The sequence below is a fragment of the Alosa alosa genome, chromosome 10 (genome assembly GCF_017589495.1).
Source record: "Alosa alosa isolate M-15738 ecotype Scorff River chromosome 10, AALO_Geno_1.1, whole genome shotgun sequence".
NCBI classification, from domain to species: Eukaryota; Metazoa; Chordata; class Actinopteri; order Clupeiformes; family Clupeidae; genus Alosa; species Alosa alosa.
In genome coordinates this window covers 17,304,718-17,325,303 of record NC_063198.1, presented here as the reverse complement: position 1 = coordinate 17,325,303, position 20,586 = coordinate 17,304,718, and the positions used below count along the sequence as shown (strand labels likewise).

The 20,586-nt window shown below is 43.0% G+C and overlaps 1 protein-coding gene across 2 annotated transcripts; it reads right to left on the bottom strand.

Annotated features, from left to right (window-relative positions):
- Nucleotides 1-599: 599 nt before the first annotated feature.
- slc16a1a (solute carrier family 16 member 1a) lies at nucleotides 600-19,444 on the bottom strand. 2 transcript variants are annotated; one of them, XM_048256041.1, is made up of 5 exons: nucleotides 19,307-19,444; nucleotides 7,885-8,146; nucleotides 2,688-2,831; nucleotides 1,718-2,500; nucleotides 600-1,540 (listed from the first exon to the last, which is right to left on the bottom strand). In XM_048256041.1, the coding sequence occupies exons 2-5, from the start codon at nucleotides 8,099-8,101 to the stop codon at nucleotides 1,305-1,307; spliced, it is 1,380 nt and encodes a 459-aa protein (XP_048111998.1). In that variant the 5' UTR covers nucleotides 8,102-8,146; nucleotides 19,307-19,444; the 3' UTR covers nucleotides 600-1,304. The 2 variants fall into 2 exon arrangements, with proteins under 2 accessions (XP_048111998.1, XP_048111997.1); XM_048256040.1 differs by lacking the exon at nucleotides 19,307-19,444 and adding an exon at nucleotides 10,273-10,735.
- Nucleotides 19,445-20,586: the final 1,142 nt, after the last annotated feature.

Genomic DNA, 20,586 nt, shown 5'->3' with positions numbered 1-20,586 from the left:
AGGGCTCCCACTGATTATATTCATAATGCACGTTTAGTTCCCATGTTTTGTTCCCATATTTTGTTAAGCATGTTCACACTTATAGATGTAGCTTCAAGTTGTTCAATATTCATAGTTCATATTGTTCAATTGTCAGTTCAATTGTCAATTATTGTTTTCACTTCTTCAAGTTCACGTTTTTCACATGTTTAAAAGATCGTTACCTTCACTGTTCATACATAACTGGAGCTAGTTCTTTTCAAGTAATGCATGCACAACACATATGGAACATGGAAACCCCGAACCCCCCCGCCGGTCCGTGAAAAAAAAAATAGGAATCAAACCGGTCCGTGGTACATAAAAGGTTGGGGACCCCTTATATAAGCTGAGTCCTTGAAAACAGGAAAAAAAAAAAATAGCCTAGGCCAAAGGTAGTCGATAACTTAAAAGGCTACTGCAAAGTGTAGACACTACAGTAATTATCTACTGAAATCTTTTTTCACTGAATGTTTCTTCTCTTAAACCACTGAGGAAAACAAAGCTGACATTTAAACTAAATAGGCCTAGCTCAGCCATCCAAATTGTTCTTAAAAAAACTTTTCAGACAGTGAAGTATCAGAGTGGGTATAACAATATCTTGTTTGTAAGAAGATGTAAGAATTCAAACAAGTAGGCCTAACAAGAAATAGGATAATGAAAAATCAGTTAAAACATCTCACACACAAACAATTACATTCCGATTATTCTAACATCACTTTGTTCATACATCAAACATTTTTTTGTGTTGTCTTGTAATGTTGTTAGTACATTCAATACGAAACAAGGTGATGCTTTGACAAAATAGAAACAAATCTTAATGGTGATCTATGAGGTCAGTGGTATGTCCTCTTGTCATTTGGCAAATATGGTAGTAAATACATCTTATACTTAATTTACCTTCCTGACCTCAGGCCTGAGTTAACGTTTGGAGGTGGCAATCAGTAGAATTACCAATATTATTTAAAAATGAAAGGATATATTCCAAAAGGCAGTGCATTCTACTCTGAGAATGTCCACTGTAGAATCCCACCTACACTTATTTACACCCCTCCATTCACAGAGAATTGCAACTGACATGAATTCCTTGGCATGGTGTTTAATAGTGCCATGATGGACATTATGAAACCACTTAAATGGTGAAGGTAAGAAAAGAAGCAAAATCACAACAACCTCATAGATTCGTCAATTCTAAAGGAGACAGCTGCTGTGAAGTTTCACTGCAGAGTGTTTTTATCTCTCCCACTGGCTTTCCACCGTAACGTCCCACATGTGGCTGTCAGAATCCATTAGACAGCATCCTCAGCGGTTTTGCCATCCTCATCCATTCGGCCCCGCTCTCTGGTCCCATTGTCCTTGGGCTCGACCTCCAGTTTAGCTTTCTTGGCTTCCTCTTTGGCCTCCTTATCCAGCAACCTGTAGTTGATCCCCATGACTATAAACAGGATCACGCTGGACACAATCAGAATGATTCCACAGCCATAGTATGTGTACTTGTAGTCATGATAGATGTCATTGAATTTCCCTGTTAAACACAAAAACACACATAATGAAACAGTAGTTTTACAAATCCCACATATGTTGGTCTGACTCCTTGCAAATGCTTTGGGAATATGCATCTTTAATAAACTATGCCAATAGTTACACATTATAAAAGCATTCATATGAAATACTGCTGTACATTCAAAATTACAAGTCTCACCAAGCAAGGGAGGGCCAAGTAACACAGGCCCACACTCTATGATGGTCACCAGTCCGACAGCACTGGAGAACCGCTGGGCGCCCACCAGATCCATGAGTGTCTCAAAGAGCACCGAGCTGAGCCAGCCGAATGCAAAGCCGAAGAACAAGGCGTAGATGATAAAACCAGTGTAGTCGACCGACTGGGGCGCCAGCACATGGCAGATCCCGTTCAAGAGTGCTGAGGCAGCATAGAAGTACTGCACCCTGGGCCGCACCCACTTGGTGTTGGCTACGATACCCATGGTGGGCCGTGCCACCATGTCCACAAAGGCCAGAATGGAAAGGAGGAAAGCGGCCTTATCCTTAGGAATGTCCTTGCTCTTGGCATAGTTGCTGAGGAATACGAGGGGTGAGAAAAGGCCAAAGAACATCACCACATTGCCCATGAGGTAGAGGAGGAAGCCTCGGTGCTTGAACAGCGTCAAGTCAATGAAGCCGTTGATCTTCTGGACCAGTGAGGTGCTCGCTGTGCTGTTGCTGGCCTTCTCTGGGGGCTGCGGCTTGGGCCCGATTGGCCGCATCAGGGCGCCGGCCACACAGCAGTTCAGCAACATCCCGCCCAGGATCCGGAAACTGCCCCTCCATCCAAAGTGGTCAAAGAACCAGGTGTTGAGGGGAGCTAGTGTGGAGAGGAAGACTGGGCTTCCCGCCATGGCAATGCCATTGGCAATGGGCCTCTTTTTGTAGAAGTATTTGCCAATCATGGTGAGCGCTGGATTCAGATTAAATGCCAACCCTAGACCTAGAAGGTCACATATGAATACAATTAAAATGCATACTCCTCATTTCATTATTATTACATAACATGTTCTAAATGGAATAAAAAGTTCACCTTTTAAATACAAATCACCTCGACAAGATAGTATACTGCATGAGTTCAGACATGACTTGAAATAGTTGTATAATGTAACAATATCTAGATGACATACCTCCTATCACACCCACACAGAAATACAAGCCCTCCACTGTGTCACAGAAGGAGGCAGAGATCATGCCGATACCAGCGAGGCACCCGCCAGCCATCATGATGGGCCGGCTCCCATATTTATTCACCAGGATACTGCTGACAGGACCTGAGAGGTGGTTAACACATATCAGATTAAGGTCAGCATCTGTCATTTGTTAAATACATGTCCAATCATGTGATGAAAAATGATGTAAACAAATTGTGTCACAGTTGCACAGTGGTGTGTTGGGGTGTGTGTGTGTGTTCTGGATCTGTCCTTATGCTTGGGCTTCCCTTCTTTTTTTGACAGTTGAAACACATACCAGGTGTGTCAATGACACCAAATTGGCTTGGAGGGGTGGTGTGTGTGTGTGTGTATGTGTCAGTGTTGTAGTACGAGTCCGAGTCATGAGCTAAATTTAGAGACCTGTGACTTGACTTGGGACTTGAGCACTGAATGACTCGAACTTGGACTCGGACTCGTACATTCAGACCATGCAGACATGGAAATTGAGACGAGGACTCGACTTTTTGTCATATCATTAGGCTATAATTGTAATATGTCATTAGAATATTATTTGGTATAGGATTGTAATATCTAAATGAATATCTAAAAACTGCTTCATGTCTTACATCATACATCACGCCACGTTCCTACAATAACGGACGTTAACTTTAATGGTGCCAAATGCCTGGAGACATGGATGCCCTGAAGGTTGTCAGTTTTTCATTTAATAGTGACTCGACTCGGACTTGACTCGGATGAGTAGTGGACTCGACTCGGACTTGACTTGGAATTTTTTTCAATGACTTGGACTTGACTCGGACTTGAACACTGGAGATTCGAACCTGGACTCGGACTCAAGGCATAGTGACTTGACTACAACACTGGTATGTGTATGCGTGTGTGTGTGTGTGTGTGCCTGGACTGTATTGGACTGGTGGAATGTTCAAGGACTGTTCCAGCATTGTGCTCAAGGCACTACGGGATTGTTTCCTGTCTCCAAGTCAATGTGACACCAATCAGTCACTGACTGTACAGAAACTCAAAGAGTGCAACCAGAGAAACATTAATACATCTGGCCACTAGAGGGACCCATAGCTGCAGCCGTAAGATGGCGCCTTGGTAGAATTCTTGTAATTTCTGCAATGAAAATCTTTTGCTGCTGCACTGCAGCAATTTCTCAGAATTTGATGCCCCCAGCAAATGTGTTTCACAAAGTGGGAGGGTAATCCTGAGTGTCATTGTGATATCAATCTTGGAAATACATTTGCATGTGTGGGACTGCGTTGCTGATTGCTATAACGGATGGCGAATGAATTCACTATCTCCGCTTTGCAGTGAGTTCAATAACTAGCCTCCTTATCAGAGTCTATAAGATGAATCAGGGGAGGAACAATGAAAGAGGTCTCTATGGAGAACCCTATGTTAGTAATGGACAATCAAGGCATTTTTCAAGAGGCCTCAAATTTAATCCAAGCAACTGCATACGTTATGTTTTTTTTTTTTTTTGTACGGTATCCACTATATAGTCCCAGTACCTATAAAGTGCGGACACATCAGCATGGTATGCAGTGATGCTTTGATGGGACATCGGACATAAGAACAGTCTCTTTTCATTCCCGCCTGAACCAGTTTGTGTCAAAAGCAAAATTGGCTGCATGGTTCGGAGTCAGACCTCATGAGAATTAATGGACAGTTGAGGGATTGCTGGTCACACTCACACTTCCTCAGGTTGAATAACTGAATGGGCTGGACGGTCATAGAGTGGATGGTGGTCATGATGATTTTGTTGCAAAATTAATGATGGCAGATTGTTTATATGGGTATGGTCGAAGTGAGCCAGACATATGCTGGGTATTGAGATATGACTCAGATAAGTCATTCTGTCCCAGCACAAATGGATTATGCGTTAGCATAGGCAGCCTACAAATCATTATGGTTGGGGGGGAAATAAAATATTGAAACATTGAATCATATAACCACATTTCCCTTCCTTTTTGAGTATATCAAGTCAATGCAAGTCATATGGCAAGAGTGAGCAAGAGAGAGAGAGAGAGCAAGAGAGAGAGACAGAGAAGGAAAGAAAGAAAGAGAAAGAGAGACAGAAGTGTTCAGGTCTATGTAGTACATCTTAGGGAATGTGTCAATTCAATATGGAAACGTAACAGTTACATTAAGGTAACTTTAGATGAAGATGTCAAAGTCTGTACTTGCTGTTATGTGGTCACCCTTGTTCATCACAGTACACTGGACAAAGTGTTAATCCTAGAATAAGGGAGCAGGAGAAGCTTGTAGAGGGGCATATGGAGAGTAGCACGTCCTCAGGTTTGCCCCTACAATGAACTCCTTTGTTTTCCCCTTTGGGGGGATTCAATCTCTGGGGCAGGAAGGAGCGCTCAGGAACATGCGAGGAAGCATGTTCGTGCTGCTAATGAGGAACTCAACAACCTAATGACACTTAATGAGCTTTAAAGGAGTTTTATGTGCTCTTTCGCTATAGAATTCTGAGTCTGGGAATTGTGAAAGGTTTTTAGTCTGCTTACTCACGCATTGAAGAAAGAGCAGAAAAGAGTCCCTCTCTGCATCTAAAGAAGCAATTCTGGGACCTTTTTTCCCTCCTAAACAAAGTCGGTCATCACTAAATTACTTGAAGTTCTTCCAAATTAAACTCAATTGGCTGGTTAGATATGCATGTTAATTAAGCACAAGTACTATGAGGAGATGGCAACACAGAGCTAGGCATGGTTTGAAGCAGAGCCCTCTTTGAAGACTACCCAATGGATAACAACCTAGATGGCGGTGAGGATTCATTAACTCAAGTATCTCAAGATGCCTTAGCCTCTCCGCCATATACTCAACACATCTTGGGAGGGAGACAAATAAAGTTGGACAGTTTTTGCTTAGGGGCAGTCCACTCTCATTTGCTACAGGGTAGCAAGATGGAGCATTTGGTACACTTACAAATAGCCAAAGGAAAAATCAGCGGAGAGTTCCACTTTCCCCTCTAAACAAGGAAATAAAGAATACAATGGACATTACTTGAGGGACACTGGCTGGGGAAAATAAGAAAATGTGGATCAATAGGTGTGTGCTTGATGAAAATCTCTGTTTGTTGAAGACTGCATCGAGTGAGAGAGGATGAAGGGACACTACACAGTCTGTTGAAAGGAAACAGTTGGCAGGAAAAGCAAGTGACCCCTGTATCCTGCTGTGAAAACAGGTATCACGCTAAACGAGACGAGACAAGATGACAAACCGATTAGGACACATTCCTGAAATAACCACATGGTGTGTGCTTAGCATGCATGATTGGCTTTGATTGCATATGGACAGTGTACCATATGTCATCCCGCACTGCATGCTCAGACAGGCGATCGGAGTCTACCTGAAGAAGTTTTTTGCTCAGGCTCTGTACGTGGCGTACAGTGTTCAGGCTTGTGGTCTAATCATGTGCTAATCACACAGTGGACTACTTGTCACGTGGAAAGACGTGAGCTAAGCAGTTGCCACACATGGAGGAGGGAATACTGAGGAAAAGCTTGCTAGACCGTGGGCCTGATCTTTTGACCTATCGTCCATGATGTGGCTGAATTCTATAAGGCATGGCATTCTATCCTTCATGACAGAACAATAATCAGCATTAATCCAGCAGCATGCAACCATTGGACAAAGTCTATGAGGCCAGTGGTTTTTAAGTAAGTATAAGTATATATACTTTTTTGATCCCGTGAGGGAAATTTGGTCTCTGCATTTAACCCAATCAGTGAATTAGTGAAACACAAACAGCACACAGTGTACACACAGTGAGGTGAAGCACACACTAATCCCGGCGCAGTGAGCTGCCTGCTACAGCGGCGGCGCTCGGGGAGCAGTGAGGGGTTAGGTGCCTTGCTCAAGGGCACTTCAGCCGCGTCCCACTGGTCGGGGCTCGATCTGGCAACCCTCCGGTCACAAGTCCAGAGTGCTAACCAGTGGGCCACGGCTGCCCCTAAAGTTTAGTGGAAGTTGTAACATGTTTTTGTTTGAAGTGTTTCAGTTGTAAATATGCTACCATATCAAAACAGGAAGCAGTTTGAGGGATTTGTTTAGTAAACTACATGTTACTATAAGTATTACAAATTCCTCCAGAGCTTTAAGAGCTGAAGTGGATAGAGAATCAAGTTGACGTAACTAGTACAAACCTCTCTTGTACAAACCACGCTCTGTAACGAACTGAAAAGAAAAGTCCAATGTTCTTTTGAGAGGAAGCTCGTTATCTCTTTCGACATTCCCAGAGCAAACATCTGACACCCATCACTGTGTGAAAAGGGAGACCGTGGAGGAGGCCCAAACACAGACCCGGGGGAAAGATAATGCAGCATTTCAATACGTGGGCAAGAGCTGCCAACTCACCTAATGGCCCGTCGCATTTGGTTTAATGGCATCTATTTCATTCAAGCCATTTCATGTGAGACAATGTGCTTAATCTCCATCTTGTACACCACGTCTCAACTGTGCTGCCCAAGACTGGGAGCGGTGGGATGTACGAGGTGGAGGGGAAACAAAGCCTGATAGACCCGTTAATGTGAAATCTGGCACACAGAGGAGGAACACTCTCTCAAGAAAGGGGAAACAATGGCCGCCTCATGAGCAACGGCCAAACACACTAACACACTGTGTCGAGATGACTTAATCCTGTGCAAAAGAAACAGAACAGTGGTATGAGTCACAAAGAATATTAGATATTAGAAACTGAATTTCTAAATTACTGGAAAATCTAACAGCCAACCGTGTTAACCCCATTCCTAAAGCTAAAACTCAATTCCACCTCGATCAATTCACTCGAGTCTCTAAACTGGAAAGCAAAGAATGTATGTTAAGGGCCATTACTGCTCAAATGAATGTGAGTCACAATTTTGTAGCGTTTTCCTTAAAAGAAGGGCAGGGGCACCATAAGGTAGGGGAAAGTAAGGATGGTTCTAAGGGTTCTGCTGCCCTGACAGGGGTTCCTTATAGAACATCATAAACAACTTTATTATGATTGGGTCCCTGAGCTTTCACAGGGCACACCATTTCTAGCAGGAAAGCATCTCGTTGTGAATGGCCCCCAACACATTGGGAATACATTTTACTTGAATTTCTTGCTGAAAAACACAAAAAAGAAATGTGCAGGACCGCCATCCTGATACTAACTGACCTCCAGCGTACATGACGGCCAGCATGATGGACGAGATCCAGGACACTTGGGAGCTGGTGGCGTTAAAGATGACCTCAATCTCTTTGAAGAAAACGGTGATGGACTTGGGGAAGGAGTAGGAGAAGCCAATGGAGATGAAGGCCCCGACCACGACCATCCAGCCCCAGCCTCCCTCGGGCGGGGTGTACCCGACCGGTCCACCTACGGCAGGTGCCATGGCTCTTCAGTGGCAGTTCTCACACACGAACGAAGCAATGTAGATCTGCAGGGACACAGAAACACAGACATATTATTGGTGTCAAACGCAGAAAAAAGACAATGAGATAGAAAGACAGAGGGAGGAAAGGACCTATTTACATTTCAGTGAGTTCACATGAAGAAAAAGAAAAACATTGGGTTCCTGGTACACAAAGGAGCCAAAAAATATAAAAGAATGAGGGGCAACCAACATGTAATTGTACTATCTTGAAGAAGTGGAAAAAGACTTCTTGTTATAACAGAAAACTTGGGAGTCAGAATGAGCTTATCTAAGCACAATTCTCAAAGCAAATAATTTCCTTCGTCCTGTGTGATATGCTTAACTGTTTAGGTAGAAAGCCAAGGATGTCTTTTACACTGTGCTTAGCTTGGTTTCCAGTTGACAACAGTATTTGCCAGATATTTTTAACAGCGACTGCAGGAACAATATCTGAAGGTTATGCAATCTTATTGCTCAGGATGCTCCAGGAGAAACTGGGCAATCTATGCCTACTTTTACAACACAAATACTATTATTAAATGAATAGCAGTGCAGTTTCTGAAATAAACTCCATCACAAACAGAAGAAAACAGAATGATCTAAAAAGTAAGCCTTTAAAGGCTTCATAGCTATGATGACACTAATCATGCAATTAACAGTAATATTACAACATGACAACATCATCAAGATAAACTAGTGATAGTATTTCAAAACTTTGCAAAATAGTAGCTTTTTTTCTACAGACATCTGTCTTCATACTTCATTAAAGACACTGGGACTTATTAGCAAAATTACAAGATTAGCAAAAGCATAACATTTGTTGCCTATAGATTGTAGAAATAGGTCAGTCAGTGAGAACACTGCACTAAGCACATAGCTGCTTTCTCTGACCTATCACAACATTCATCCTAGTTCCAGCTCCACAGCCCTCTGCCTTTCTGATGCAGGGCTAATACACTGCAAAGAGCCCGATAAAAGGTCATGTTCATCTGTTGACACCTAAGTGCAGACCTTGAGGCTTTGATGCCAGTTTTCACTTCACTTACATTAATGCAGCTCACACATCTAAGTCCAAGCGCCGGGGCTTAAAACATAAATAACAAAATATTTGTTCACAAGGAATTATCAAAAAATAACATGGTCGCACTCCAAAAATCTTTTCTTGCTTTTTAATCCATTTTAGCACAGGGGTTAATTGACAAACGTTTCGGCCTGATGATCGGCCAAGGAATTATAAAAGCGAATTTGTTCTTCATTACCGCACTGTGCAGAATGTGAATAACACATGTAAACTGGACTACCAGTAGTAACTGATCTAATCAAGGTTTCAAAACCTTATAAATCAGAGATCCACTACCGTATTAATCACAAGACATCTAACATTTATCAAGGACCAAAGAACACTGAGTGGTAAACATTTTGAACAGAAATGGAAAGGGGACACAACAGGCAACAACTTGTGTATGGAGACAGATAGTAGCAAACCAGACACATGACAGCACATACAGAGCAGTACGGGCATTCTAGAATCCTCACAGGTTGTTCCAATCAACACCATGGCATAGGTGGAGTACAGTCACCCTCTCTACGTGGTGTACTGAGTCAGAGAGGATACACCTTTGGAGGACCAGGGATGAGGCATTCACAGTGAATATGCCCTTCTAAATGGAAATGTGACTCAGAGGGGCCTCGAGGGATTAACGGCTGTGAAAAAAAGAGATGTGTCGCTATGTCTTATACCAATATAATGCTATTGCGGTCTTGTCCGCTAAGCCCTGTGCCTCACACGTACAGATTTGTGTAGTGGGCTTGGGCGGGATGATTGTGAGGGATCAGAGGAACAGTGAGAGGCCTGTCGCCGCAGACACCTTGCAAGCACGTCATGCTCTCTCATCAGGAGATCATGTGAGCACATGTTAAGTCAAGTCCTTCAAAAAAGAAGGAGGCGCAAAAAGTGAGGAGCTGTGTTTAAACATTCTCTCTGAAGATTTAAGCATGATAGAACCTTAGAAGAAGAAAACAAAAAACGTAGATAAAGAAATATAAAAAAGAGCTTACATCTTACAAACAGGTACAACCAGCTGCACTTTTTGATAGGTCAAGGACTCTTACATATGGATGCAAAGTCTCCTGGCTCTCATGTGTCCTACCTTAGCGATGGCTCTAAAAGAGCTCGGGCTGGTGGGCACGCGTTAGCACCTCAGTGCAGCATGTCACTCAGCAGCAGAAGCAGGTAACTGCCAAGGTGAAGAAACATAAGCCCTTCAGATATGTTTTCAGCCCTTTCAGCGGTAGTCCAAGAGACGAGAGGAGAGTAGCAGAGCGGAGCCCACAAGAGGGGGGGGGGGGTCTGCTGGAATCCAGGAGCTGTCCACAGGTCAATACCAGCCGCAGTGGCCAGGCTCGGAACACTCACACGCCAGAAACCTGACACATTACCTCCCCCGCAGCTGGGATCCTGCTTAAGTTTTATTCACCTCACCGTCAGTGGTCCCGAGCTGGGCGAGTACAGAGGAGGATAAGTGCAGTGCTGGGGTCAGATTGGCCTCTTATTGGTTCCCTGAGCTGTGCTTGCCTTGCCCACTGATTGTCCCCCAGCCTCCTCCCTCCAGAGCTTTGTTTTACCTGCATGCGGCCCAGAGCGGAGCCTCCTAACCGAGGATACGAGTGGCCATCTGGGGCCTCAGAGATAAAGTGTTTGTGGCCCACTGATTGGCTAATTAATTTCTCCTATAATAAACATGATGGGCTATTAGGTGTCGTGGCCATTAAACATCCGGCGCCGGCAGAGCAGACGGCATTGTTCTGGAGGCCTACTGGGATATTAGGGCCCAAGGTGTTTTGATCGCATCACAGGTGAAACTGAGGAGAGGCCCCCTTCTGAAGGTCCCCCATGGGTTCTATTCCAGGGCGGGAGAGGAAAGGGCAGGAGCATGAGGTTATCCCTAAACATCCCCAACAGAGGCCGGCAATCAGCCTACGCCGGAACATCCGTGGAACAACGTCAGGAGTACGTATCGGCTCGGACCCTCTTTTGCTTGTTTGTTATTGTGGCTTTTGTTAAGCGCACTTCATGGGTCTCCAAAGGCAGGATGTGATGGTCCCCGACGTTCCCCACGTACACAGCAGTGCACTGCGCAGGGAGAGTGAGAGCACACTCAAAGCTCAAAGGCAAGCGACTCTCGGACAGACCAGGGCCAGATCTGGTGCAGGTGTGTCTCACAGCCAGTTGCTGTTGAGGGATACGTGCCTAGAAGCAGATCATTCCCACATCTTCAAAAAAGCGTATTTTATAAAACTTGTGTACGATATTTGACCATCTGTTCGAGCCTACTCCTCAGATGGACTGCTTTTGTAGTTGACTAAACATATGAAGGCATTTATATAATATGGCAGAACTCAAATTAAACTGTGTGATTAACTGACAGGTACACAGAGTTAAACTGCCCTCACGACTGCTGTAAATAACCAGGCATATGTGCTTGTTCTCCCTCACACACACAAAATGAAAAATGACTAATATATGTCCAATTACCCATAATGAAACCCATTCCTATTCCAAACAAGTATCTAGACAATGCCTCAAACACCAATGAAAAAGATAAGGCAAACATCTATCATACCAAGAGAATTGGCTGAACAAAAATGAAATTTAGAAAAGTTATTCTCATATTACTCAGCATGTTGCTCTCTGATTCTTCCAAGGGGGCAAATGAAAAAAAGAAAAGCACTATTGAAAAGCCATTGTTCGCTGTGCATAAAATCAAATCTCACACCACCACTGTGAGACCAATTAAAGGCCCACTTGGAGAGGCTGATATCACAGCCTATTTCAGGATCTCTGGATTTTCTCAGCCTACGTGTTACGTGGCATGTCGCCATAATGGCCGTGAGTTCCTCCAGTAAGCATTAACTCACATGGATGTGGGGCTTTGCATTCGCTTGAAACTGTTGCAATTAGAGAATAAAGAATGGACTGATGCTGAAAAATCATATCCTCTAATTAGAAGTCTCTCTTGGTCCTATAGATAAGGAAAGGCATTCAACTAAGACTCTTGAAAGAGAGAGAGAGAGAGAGAGAGAGAAGTCTACAGGAATATGTGCTTCTGTATGCATGACCTCTAGGTGGTGCAGAGAGCTGGGTTCAAGACCCTCCACTAAGGAAGTTTGACGGTAATGTGCACTGCATTATTAGTGGGATTAGATCTGATTAGTTCAGCTATGTGAAAAATGGACCTTGAAATGACGCTTTGATTTCCCTCGCCACTGAGCCCGTTATGCCTTGAGATTTACATGTCCGTGGTTTTTGCTATACCATGATAAGCCGTGAAAAATAATAGGATCTGTGGATATTATCGTGCTTAGAAATCCCACAGTTGCCGGCCATGTGAATGGCAGTGATTGTTTTGAACTTTTCAAGGATGTCCATCCAGAGGCTGCTTCCTGTTGGCCAGTGCTCAATGCAGGCATCTCGCCGCAACTGATATTCCTCGAAGACCCAGTTCAGACTGTGAGCTTTGGAGCACTGCCAATGCTGCCTTCATTTATCTCACTAATGTTGCATTATGCTGGCCTAAGATCATTTTCCCCCCATAATGTCAAAACTGCTCAGGTTATAGGACCCACTGATAACAACCTAATACCAATACCCCTATACACCTACACTTCTAAATTTTCAATGCCCCATTTTTTGTCATCAGTTAAAGGAACACGCCACCCAATGTCAGTAGTAATATATGTTCTTACCTTCAGATCAATCAGTCAAAGCATTGAGCATTTTTGGCACATTTCCTGATTGGCCAGATGGTGGCGCTATGCTAGGCATGTGAATTCCACATGTGAATGTCATCACAATCTAGCCTGACGAGCCAGACCCACATTAAAATGTAGGGTCTGGACACTCACCGTTCGCAGTGCTCAGTCCGAGGGGCGGGATAATCAGTTGTCTTTCAAATTCCCTCTGCACTAATGGGACAGCGGCAGCTTTATGAGTCCCATGCGTTTCCCACCAGCCGGAGCTAGTTAGCTAGTTCAAACGTTTGCCTACTTAATAAAAGCTTAACTCGTGTCACACTGTTTGCCAGCAGCAACATCCATCTTATTTGTTTTCAAGTAGCAGGGAATTCAAGCCAAACCGTTTGTAACTCTGCCATCAATCATTATGTTAAGCCCACCTAACGACTCTATACACGATTTCATTGGCCTGATTAAGTTTCGATTTCTGGAGCTCACAAGCCAACGGAGAGTTGCTAGACTAGCCCTGGCAGCAAATGTAATTTGCGGCCGCTAGGGGCGCATCTAGATTTCTAGGCTAATCACAATCATGATATCCAATATTTTGTAAAGTTTCAGATCAATCAATAAAGGCATTTCCAATTTCTGGCACATGTTCCTGCTTGGCCAGGTGGTGGCGCTATGCCAGGCAGGCCCATTGGGTATCTGGATATCATCATAATCATAATATCTATTAACCTGAGAAGTTTCAGACCATTCATTCAAAGCATAAAACATTTCTGGCACATTTCCTGCTTGGCCAGATGGTGGCGCTATGCTAGGCATATGAACTACACATGTGAATATCATCACAATAATATTCAATATTTTATAAAGTTTTAGATTAATCAGTTAAGGCATCGTCCATTTCTGGCACATTCCCTGCTCGGCTAGGTGGTGGCGCTATGCCAGACAGGCCCATTGGGTGTCTGGATGTCATCATAATCATAATCTATTAACCTGAGAAGATTCAGACCATTCATTCAATGCACTGTGACTTTATGACATATTTCCTGTTTATGTGGTGAGATATTAAAACCATAATATATTACAAAATATCAAAAATCCCTTCACAATTTAACATCAGCAACATCTTGGCATAATGTGTGTCAAATTTCACATGAATCTGACAAACCGTCTAGGACAGGGGTGGGCAAACTCCGGCCCGCCAAGCACCTTCATCCGGCCCGCCGAGCATTTCATTTAGTTATCAGGCTGCTCGCTATTTTTTTCCTGCGATAGAGACGACGTTGGTTAGCTTTACTGCAAACTGCTTTTCACTCTCCTTAGATAACGTTTACAATATCAATGTCAAAACATCATGTTAAATAGAGATAACATCATGTTAAACTAAGTTAACTCTTAGTTATCTCCTTTGCAGCAGATCTAACGTGAACATTATGCAATCCATTTAATTGGGAACGCGTCTGCACTCACAGGAGGGAGAGAGACCGCAGGTTCCAGCTGGCTTGTGATTGTTGATAATTGATATCTCCTTCTTATAAGAAATTTTTAAAAGGAAATCATGAAGGCAACAGTAGTTCCCACTACTGACCATTTAAAAACTGTGAGAGGGCCCAGCCGTAGGTACAGCACTAGCCATAGCGGAGCAGGCAGAAGATCATTGAGAAATAAACGTGAATTAAAGCGACAGTGCACAAGTTATACATTTGTTAAACAGCATAAAATTAGCAGTATTTTTAAGCAATTAATATTTTAAAACAAATACTTTTCATACTAAATTAGGCTATAAAAAGGGGGGGGTTGTTGTGCGGCCCGCCGGCCAATTTTCAAAACCCAATGTGGCCCTTGAGCCAAAAAGTTAGGAGGAGTATGTTAAAATTGGATCATGTGACATCAGTGTAATTGCCATTCTTTTTGTTGCCAGTTGGTGGCGCTATGCCAAACATGCATTATGGGCATGTGAATATTATCATTAACATGGTATTCAATAACCTGTGAAATTTAAAACATTTCAAGCCATGCATGGTGAATTATGACACATTTATTGTTTATGTGGAACGGTATTAAAATTAATAATTTCGCCATTTCGTCAAATTACAACATATAAAAAAAAGCTTCACAATTTAGAATCAGAAACATCTTGGCATCATGTATACCAACTTTGACATGAATCGGATCAACCGTCTAGGAGGAGTATGTTAAAACTGATCATGTCCACAACGCACAAAATCTCAATTACCTCACTTCCTGTGGGCGTGGCTATTGGCATGTTAATACAAAAGTTGTTTGTTTTTGGGAGTTAAATACACCCATCAAATTTAGTGTGTGTATCTAAAAGTATATGCCAACCACAAGTCACAGTGACATAAGGGGGCGCTATGGAGTTCCTGGGCAACGCCCGGTGCCAAGCTTTTATCCCTGTCTATTCACTGTACCACTTGATGTGTGTGCCAAACTTCATGGGTTTCACCCATGGGAAGCACCTCTTTTGGCATCATAATCAATCACATTTTAGTCCGCACAAAATCCCAAATATCTCACTTCCTGTTGGGCGTGGCTAATGCATTGTACATACGAAAGTTGTTCATCTTGGGGAGATACACACACCTACCAAATTTGGTGTGTCTAGCTGAAAGTATGTGCCAACCACTGCATCAATCACCTAAGGGGGCGCTACTGAGTCCCTGGGCCACGCCTGGGGCCAAGCCTTTATGCCTGTGTAGCCATTGTGATACCAGATGTGTGTGCCAAATTCAAAGACTTTTCATCCATGTTAACCACCTCAAAAATAGCAAAAAGGTGAACAAATAATAATAATAATAATAATAAATAATAATAATAATCTTTCCAAAAACAATAGGGCTTCGCACCTCTCGGTGCGCCGCGCACCGTCGGTACTCGGGCCCTAATTAACACCTAATTGTAGGTCCTATCCACCACAGAGTTTAGAATCCATGCTTGATCGACCCCTTAGCCTCCCCCTCCCCTCGGAGCGAGAGAGAGAGAGGCACACACACTAGAGATGCACGGATGGGCTATTATTTCAACCGTAACTGCATAGCAAAACTTATCATCCATCCGCACCAAAGTTTTTTGATCAATTTTCAAAACCGCACCCGCCCGCCATCCGCTGGTTGTTTTAATGTATATGGGTGATGCGGCGCTGCTGACGTGAGGCTAGAAAGCTCTTGCCTGTTCTAGAACGACTGATCCAATGCAGCAAATATATTAAAGGAATTATCCGGAGTAAAATGCACTTTAGATCAATTTACGGATGATTGGGAGTACATACATTGAGTTGACATCAAAATCATGTCATTTGGATGTGTTTTGAGAAAGTTCGAATTTTACCGTTTTTAGTCAAAACTCGTTAGCCTGGAAGTGACCACGGCAAGTCAAAACGCTATTTTAATACCTCTTCTACAGTTCCAAACAACATTACACTTACGTGGTAGTGAGTAGAGGGTCCCTAAAGCCAAACCGAAGTATCCCGAGGTCTTTATGTGGTTGGATAGAGAGTCCAGAATGAATTTCATCAAGCCAGTACCTTTCCGGAAAAGTTGCTGCTGCAGCTGGCGTCTTTAGGGGAAAGTCCGTAGGAGATGATTGCCGAGTGTGGAGTAACACTCTGGAAATTCACAATTTCGTTGCCGTTTTTTTTAAATAAAAAAACATAGTCCAGTCCATACAACTTCATTTCAATTTCAAAAGAAATACTGGACTAAGTTTTTTTTTAGGTGTTAATTAATATTACTACGCTAGGTTGAAGTAGGCCTACTCCCAAGTGCTATTGCACCACACATTGTAGTTCTCCTGTTTATTCACTTGGAAAATCGCCACGTTTCATGTTGTGTGACCTTACACATTTTTATCAAGTACTCGTGCAACTGTATTTAAGTAGGGAAAACGTGGATGTTTTTGATTACTGCCATCTTACTCCCTCTATGGCTACGTCTGAGCCCGCTAGCATAGCAACATGCTAACACAGTTGCGCCGCGCACCAGAGCGCTTGAGTGCACATACAGACACGGGAGAGGTATGACTTAACTCGTGAAAGTTAAGGTAAGAACATATATTACTACTGACATTGGGTGACGTGTTCCTTTAAGGGAGTTTTATGGCAGATTGAGCCTTTTTTGTTTCAAAAAGCGTTTCATGTCAGACTGAGGAATCGCTTGCACAGGCAACAGCACTCTGAAAATAAGTTCCATTAAACAAGTGCACAGGGATGGAAGGGGTGGGGTGGGGGGTGGGGGGGTGAGGTGGTGAATCCCATTTCCGGACAGTCAGCAAATACGGATTACACGTTTGAGATGTTTGCAGATAATAATAGACCTTTGTCCTCCATCTGCGCTGCTCCAAATAGAATTTCCTAGGTGAAGTAAAATGCCATCCGCAATTGTTTAGTGTCACCAGTGGCTTGTGCCCGTGACCCCAGTATGTCTCGCCGTGGAGCGCTTCATTATTTGAAGTGGGGAGGGGTGAGAGGGCAACTGTGTTACGAAAGCCAATTAGCCTGCTACTGGTCACAGATGGCCAGCCATGACACCTACAGAGGTAATCAATGCGGGGTTGCTTGGAACACACACACTTACCTACAACTGTATTGTCGCGCTATACCTAATTAATCCCTCCACTCTGCAAGTCTCTCTCCTTGCTTAATCACCTCTTTTAAATACATCTTCTACAGCTCAGTGGTTTTGCAAAAAAGCAAAATAGTTCAAAATGAGACTGAAGAAATCGTTTAGCTGGCCAATAAAAATAGTGCTTTGCTGAAGGCAAAAGCAGGCCCCTGCAGGTCAACTGTGGTGGTGAGATGACCACAGTGATCAAGAACCCTCTCTGTTTGGGCTCCACAGCTCAATAGTATTGCAGGTTTTGTCACTCGTGCTCGCACACACACACACACACACACACACAAAATCTGAGGGACTTTTGCAGAGCTTTGCGATTTGACTTGTCGTACCTGCCTGCCCTATGCAAATGAGTTCAATGCTAGACTCCTGAAAGAGCAATCAATGAATGCATTCAAGGCAAAACTACCCATTCCTAAGCCACTAGTGCAAGAAAACACATACACACACACACACACACACACACACACACACACACACACACACACACAGTGGAGAAAGTTGGAGAGAGAGTGAGAAACAGAAAGATGATAGGTCTAAACTTGGTAGGATACAAGAGGAGAGAAAGTAGAGAGGAAATGGAGAAAGGGTGTCTGTGGGTAGAGGAAGGAGGAAGGAGAGAGTGAGAGAATGAGAGAGAGAGAGAGAGAGAGAGAGAGAGAGAGATAAGCTGCCTGACCTATATAGGGGCACTGGGAATAGTGTGAAATCTCATTTCTTAGCTCACTTTGAGCTGAAGTGTTTGCATGTTCTGCTTCATTGATATAAATGTTTTTTTGGCACCCCCAAAAAGCAATGACAGAATAACAGTAATCTGCAGAACAAAAATATTTTCAGTTTATATCCAATTCATATGTGAAGGAGCCTCCTGATTAAAAACAAGTTTTTAAGAAAATGTCAGTCATGTAAAATGACTGTGCTACAGTCCTCTCAATTGTCCCAAACTGTGCATATGACACTGACACAACCCAATCATATCCTTAGTCATAGTCGGGTAAAAATCGGGTGAGGTTGGGTCGCCTGTGAGTGGACCTACGCATCACAGATAGGCCTACCAATAATTACACTTAATAATATGTTTGAATCGAAACTTAAGAGGGAAAAGGCCATTAGAATGGCATGTTGAAGATGTTAATATATTGTCAAGGTCAGTAACTGATCCCATTGTCGATATACTGTAATTTCAGTTGCTGAACTAAACAATTATGCCCTGCTAACACAGGAAGCTTACGCCTATGCCTTCGTCATGGCTTTTGCAATGTTTTTCAATGACAGCAAAGCAGAGGGAACCAGGGTTTTCTGACTTCCTGTCCTTTGATGTCACAACAGGACAGCAAAACCCTTGAGGACACAAGTCAAGACACTCAATTACCTCAAACACACACAGGAGAAGTGCCCACACAAAAATACTTCATAGTGTCTGTTTAATCACAGTTTGAACACAGATAAAAGTAAACTGATCAATGCTACAGTACTGATGAGCTGCATAGTAGCTGCTGATGTTCACTACTCACTACTTTAGGGATACATGTGCAAATACAGATTTAAAAGTTGTGCTAAAGAGTGCTAAAGTTTTGTCATGACAGACAAACACTAAAACTCATTTTCAAATAGCCTAATAAAAAATCTCCACAGTTATGAGTGACTAAGTGAAAAGGTTGACATTGACAGTCACAATGTGCACTAATTCCCCATCTAGCAAATCCATTTCCCTTACAATCCCTCTCATATCAGTTATAGATAGAAACCTGTGAAAGCTATAAACTAAATTTACGTCTACAGTCTCTGGCTGAGACCACATGTGTTGCCTTACTTGGTGTTGTTCTCTCTTCCCACCCCGATCAAGTAGAGTCATTTATTGCGGGTAATGCCATTAGATCAAATGCAACTTCCTCATTCAACACGGGCGATTGCAACGTGTAATTTCTGTCGTGAGGTGGGGAGTGTTGATGTAGCAATCCCTCTGAGAGGTTCAGAAAAAGGGATTTTAGCCCAGGGAATAAGGGCAAACTGGGCACCGCATAGGCTATGGAGCCTTAACTCTTGCCACCTGAAGTGGAGACTAATTTGCTCTCAGGTGGATTAATCACTTGCAGAGAACTCATGAAGCAAATAGCCTATATTTGGCTGTTCTCCCTGTCTTGGTAAAAATGATGGGTAAATGGTGAAGGGCAAATGTCAGCTGTGTAACATTTAGGAAGCAAAAAGTAGTAATGAATCTGACTAAACATTGCTGGCAATGTAAAATGACAATATATGGGAGGCTACTAGCTAGTTAAGACAGGGTGTGTCGGATGCACCTTTCTGTGTGTGTTGAGACTGGAGAAGCAACACCTATCAAATGACAAGACACTTCTCACTAGCTGGCTCAAACACTCCGAAATCCAACAGTTGGTTATTGATCCCCCAGATCCCCAAACCTGTGTAACCAGGTAAATGTCTGCGCTGTGTTCTGCACAACACAGTGAGTTCTCTGTAGTTGATGTCAACTCCTCGCCCCATAAAGATATTAAACAGGCAAGATGCAAAAAATGCTAAAACTATAATGCTAATCCTGCTGTGTCACTGAGCTACTGTTAGTCCTTACATATGGCTAGACAGAAAACATGGAAACAATACAAGGAAATTCACCAAAATAGTTAAGTTGAACTGAATACTGATCATTTAAGGTGAATTAATCTTATGGATGACACTTTTAAATTATATTTATTATGGCAGTGGACACAAACCTACCACTCCCCATAATTAAAATTCAAAAAAAGAAGAAAAAACACTTGGGTGATATGTTCATTTGTTGGCAATAAGTATGAATACATTACAACTATAACGACAGGGTGATCATATGAGCATAAATAGACATAGATATGCATTTGTAACCTGTGTTGTGTTGACTGCACTTAGCCCTGCACTTACTAAGGCTCGAACCCGCAACTTGCAGTGCCTCGGAATGGGAAAACTCATTGTGCTCTCATTTTAATTTTTGTAAAATGTGCACACGATTTACTTGAGACCACAATCTAGTAAAAATAGATGTACCGCATAGCGGTACAAAATATGACTGCCGCTCAGTCCTGTACATCCGTTCCGCGAAAA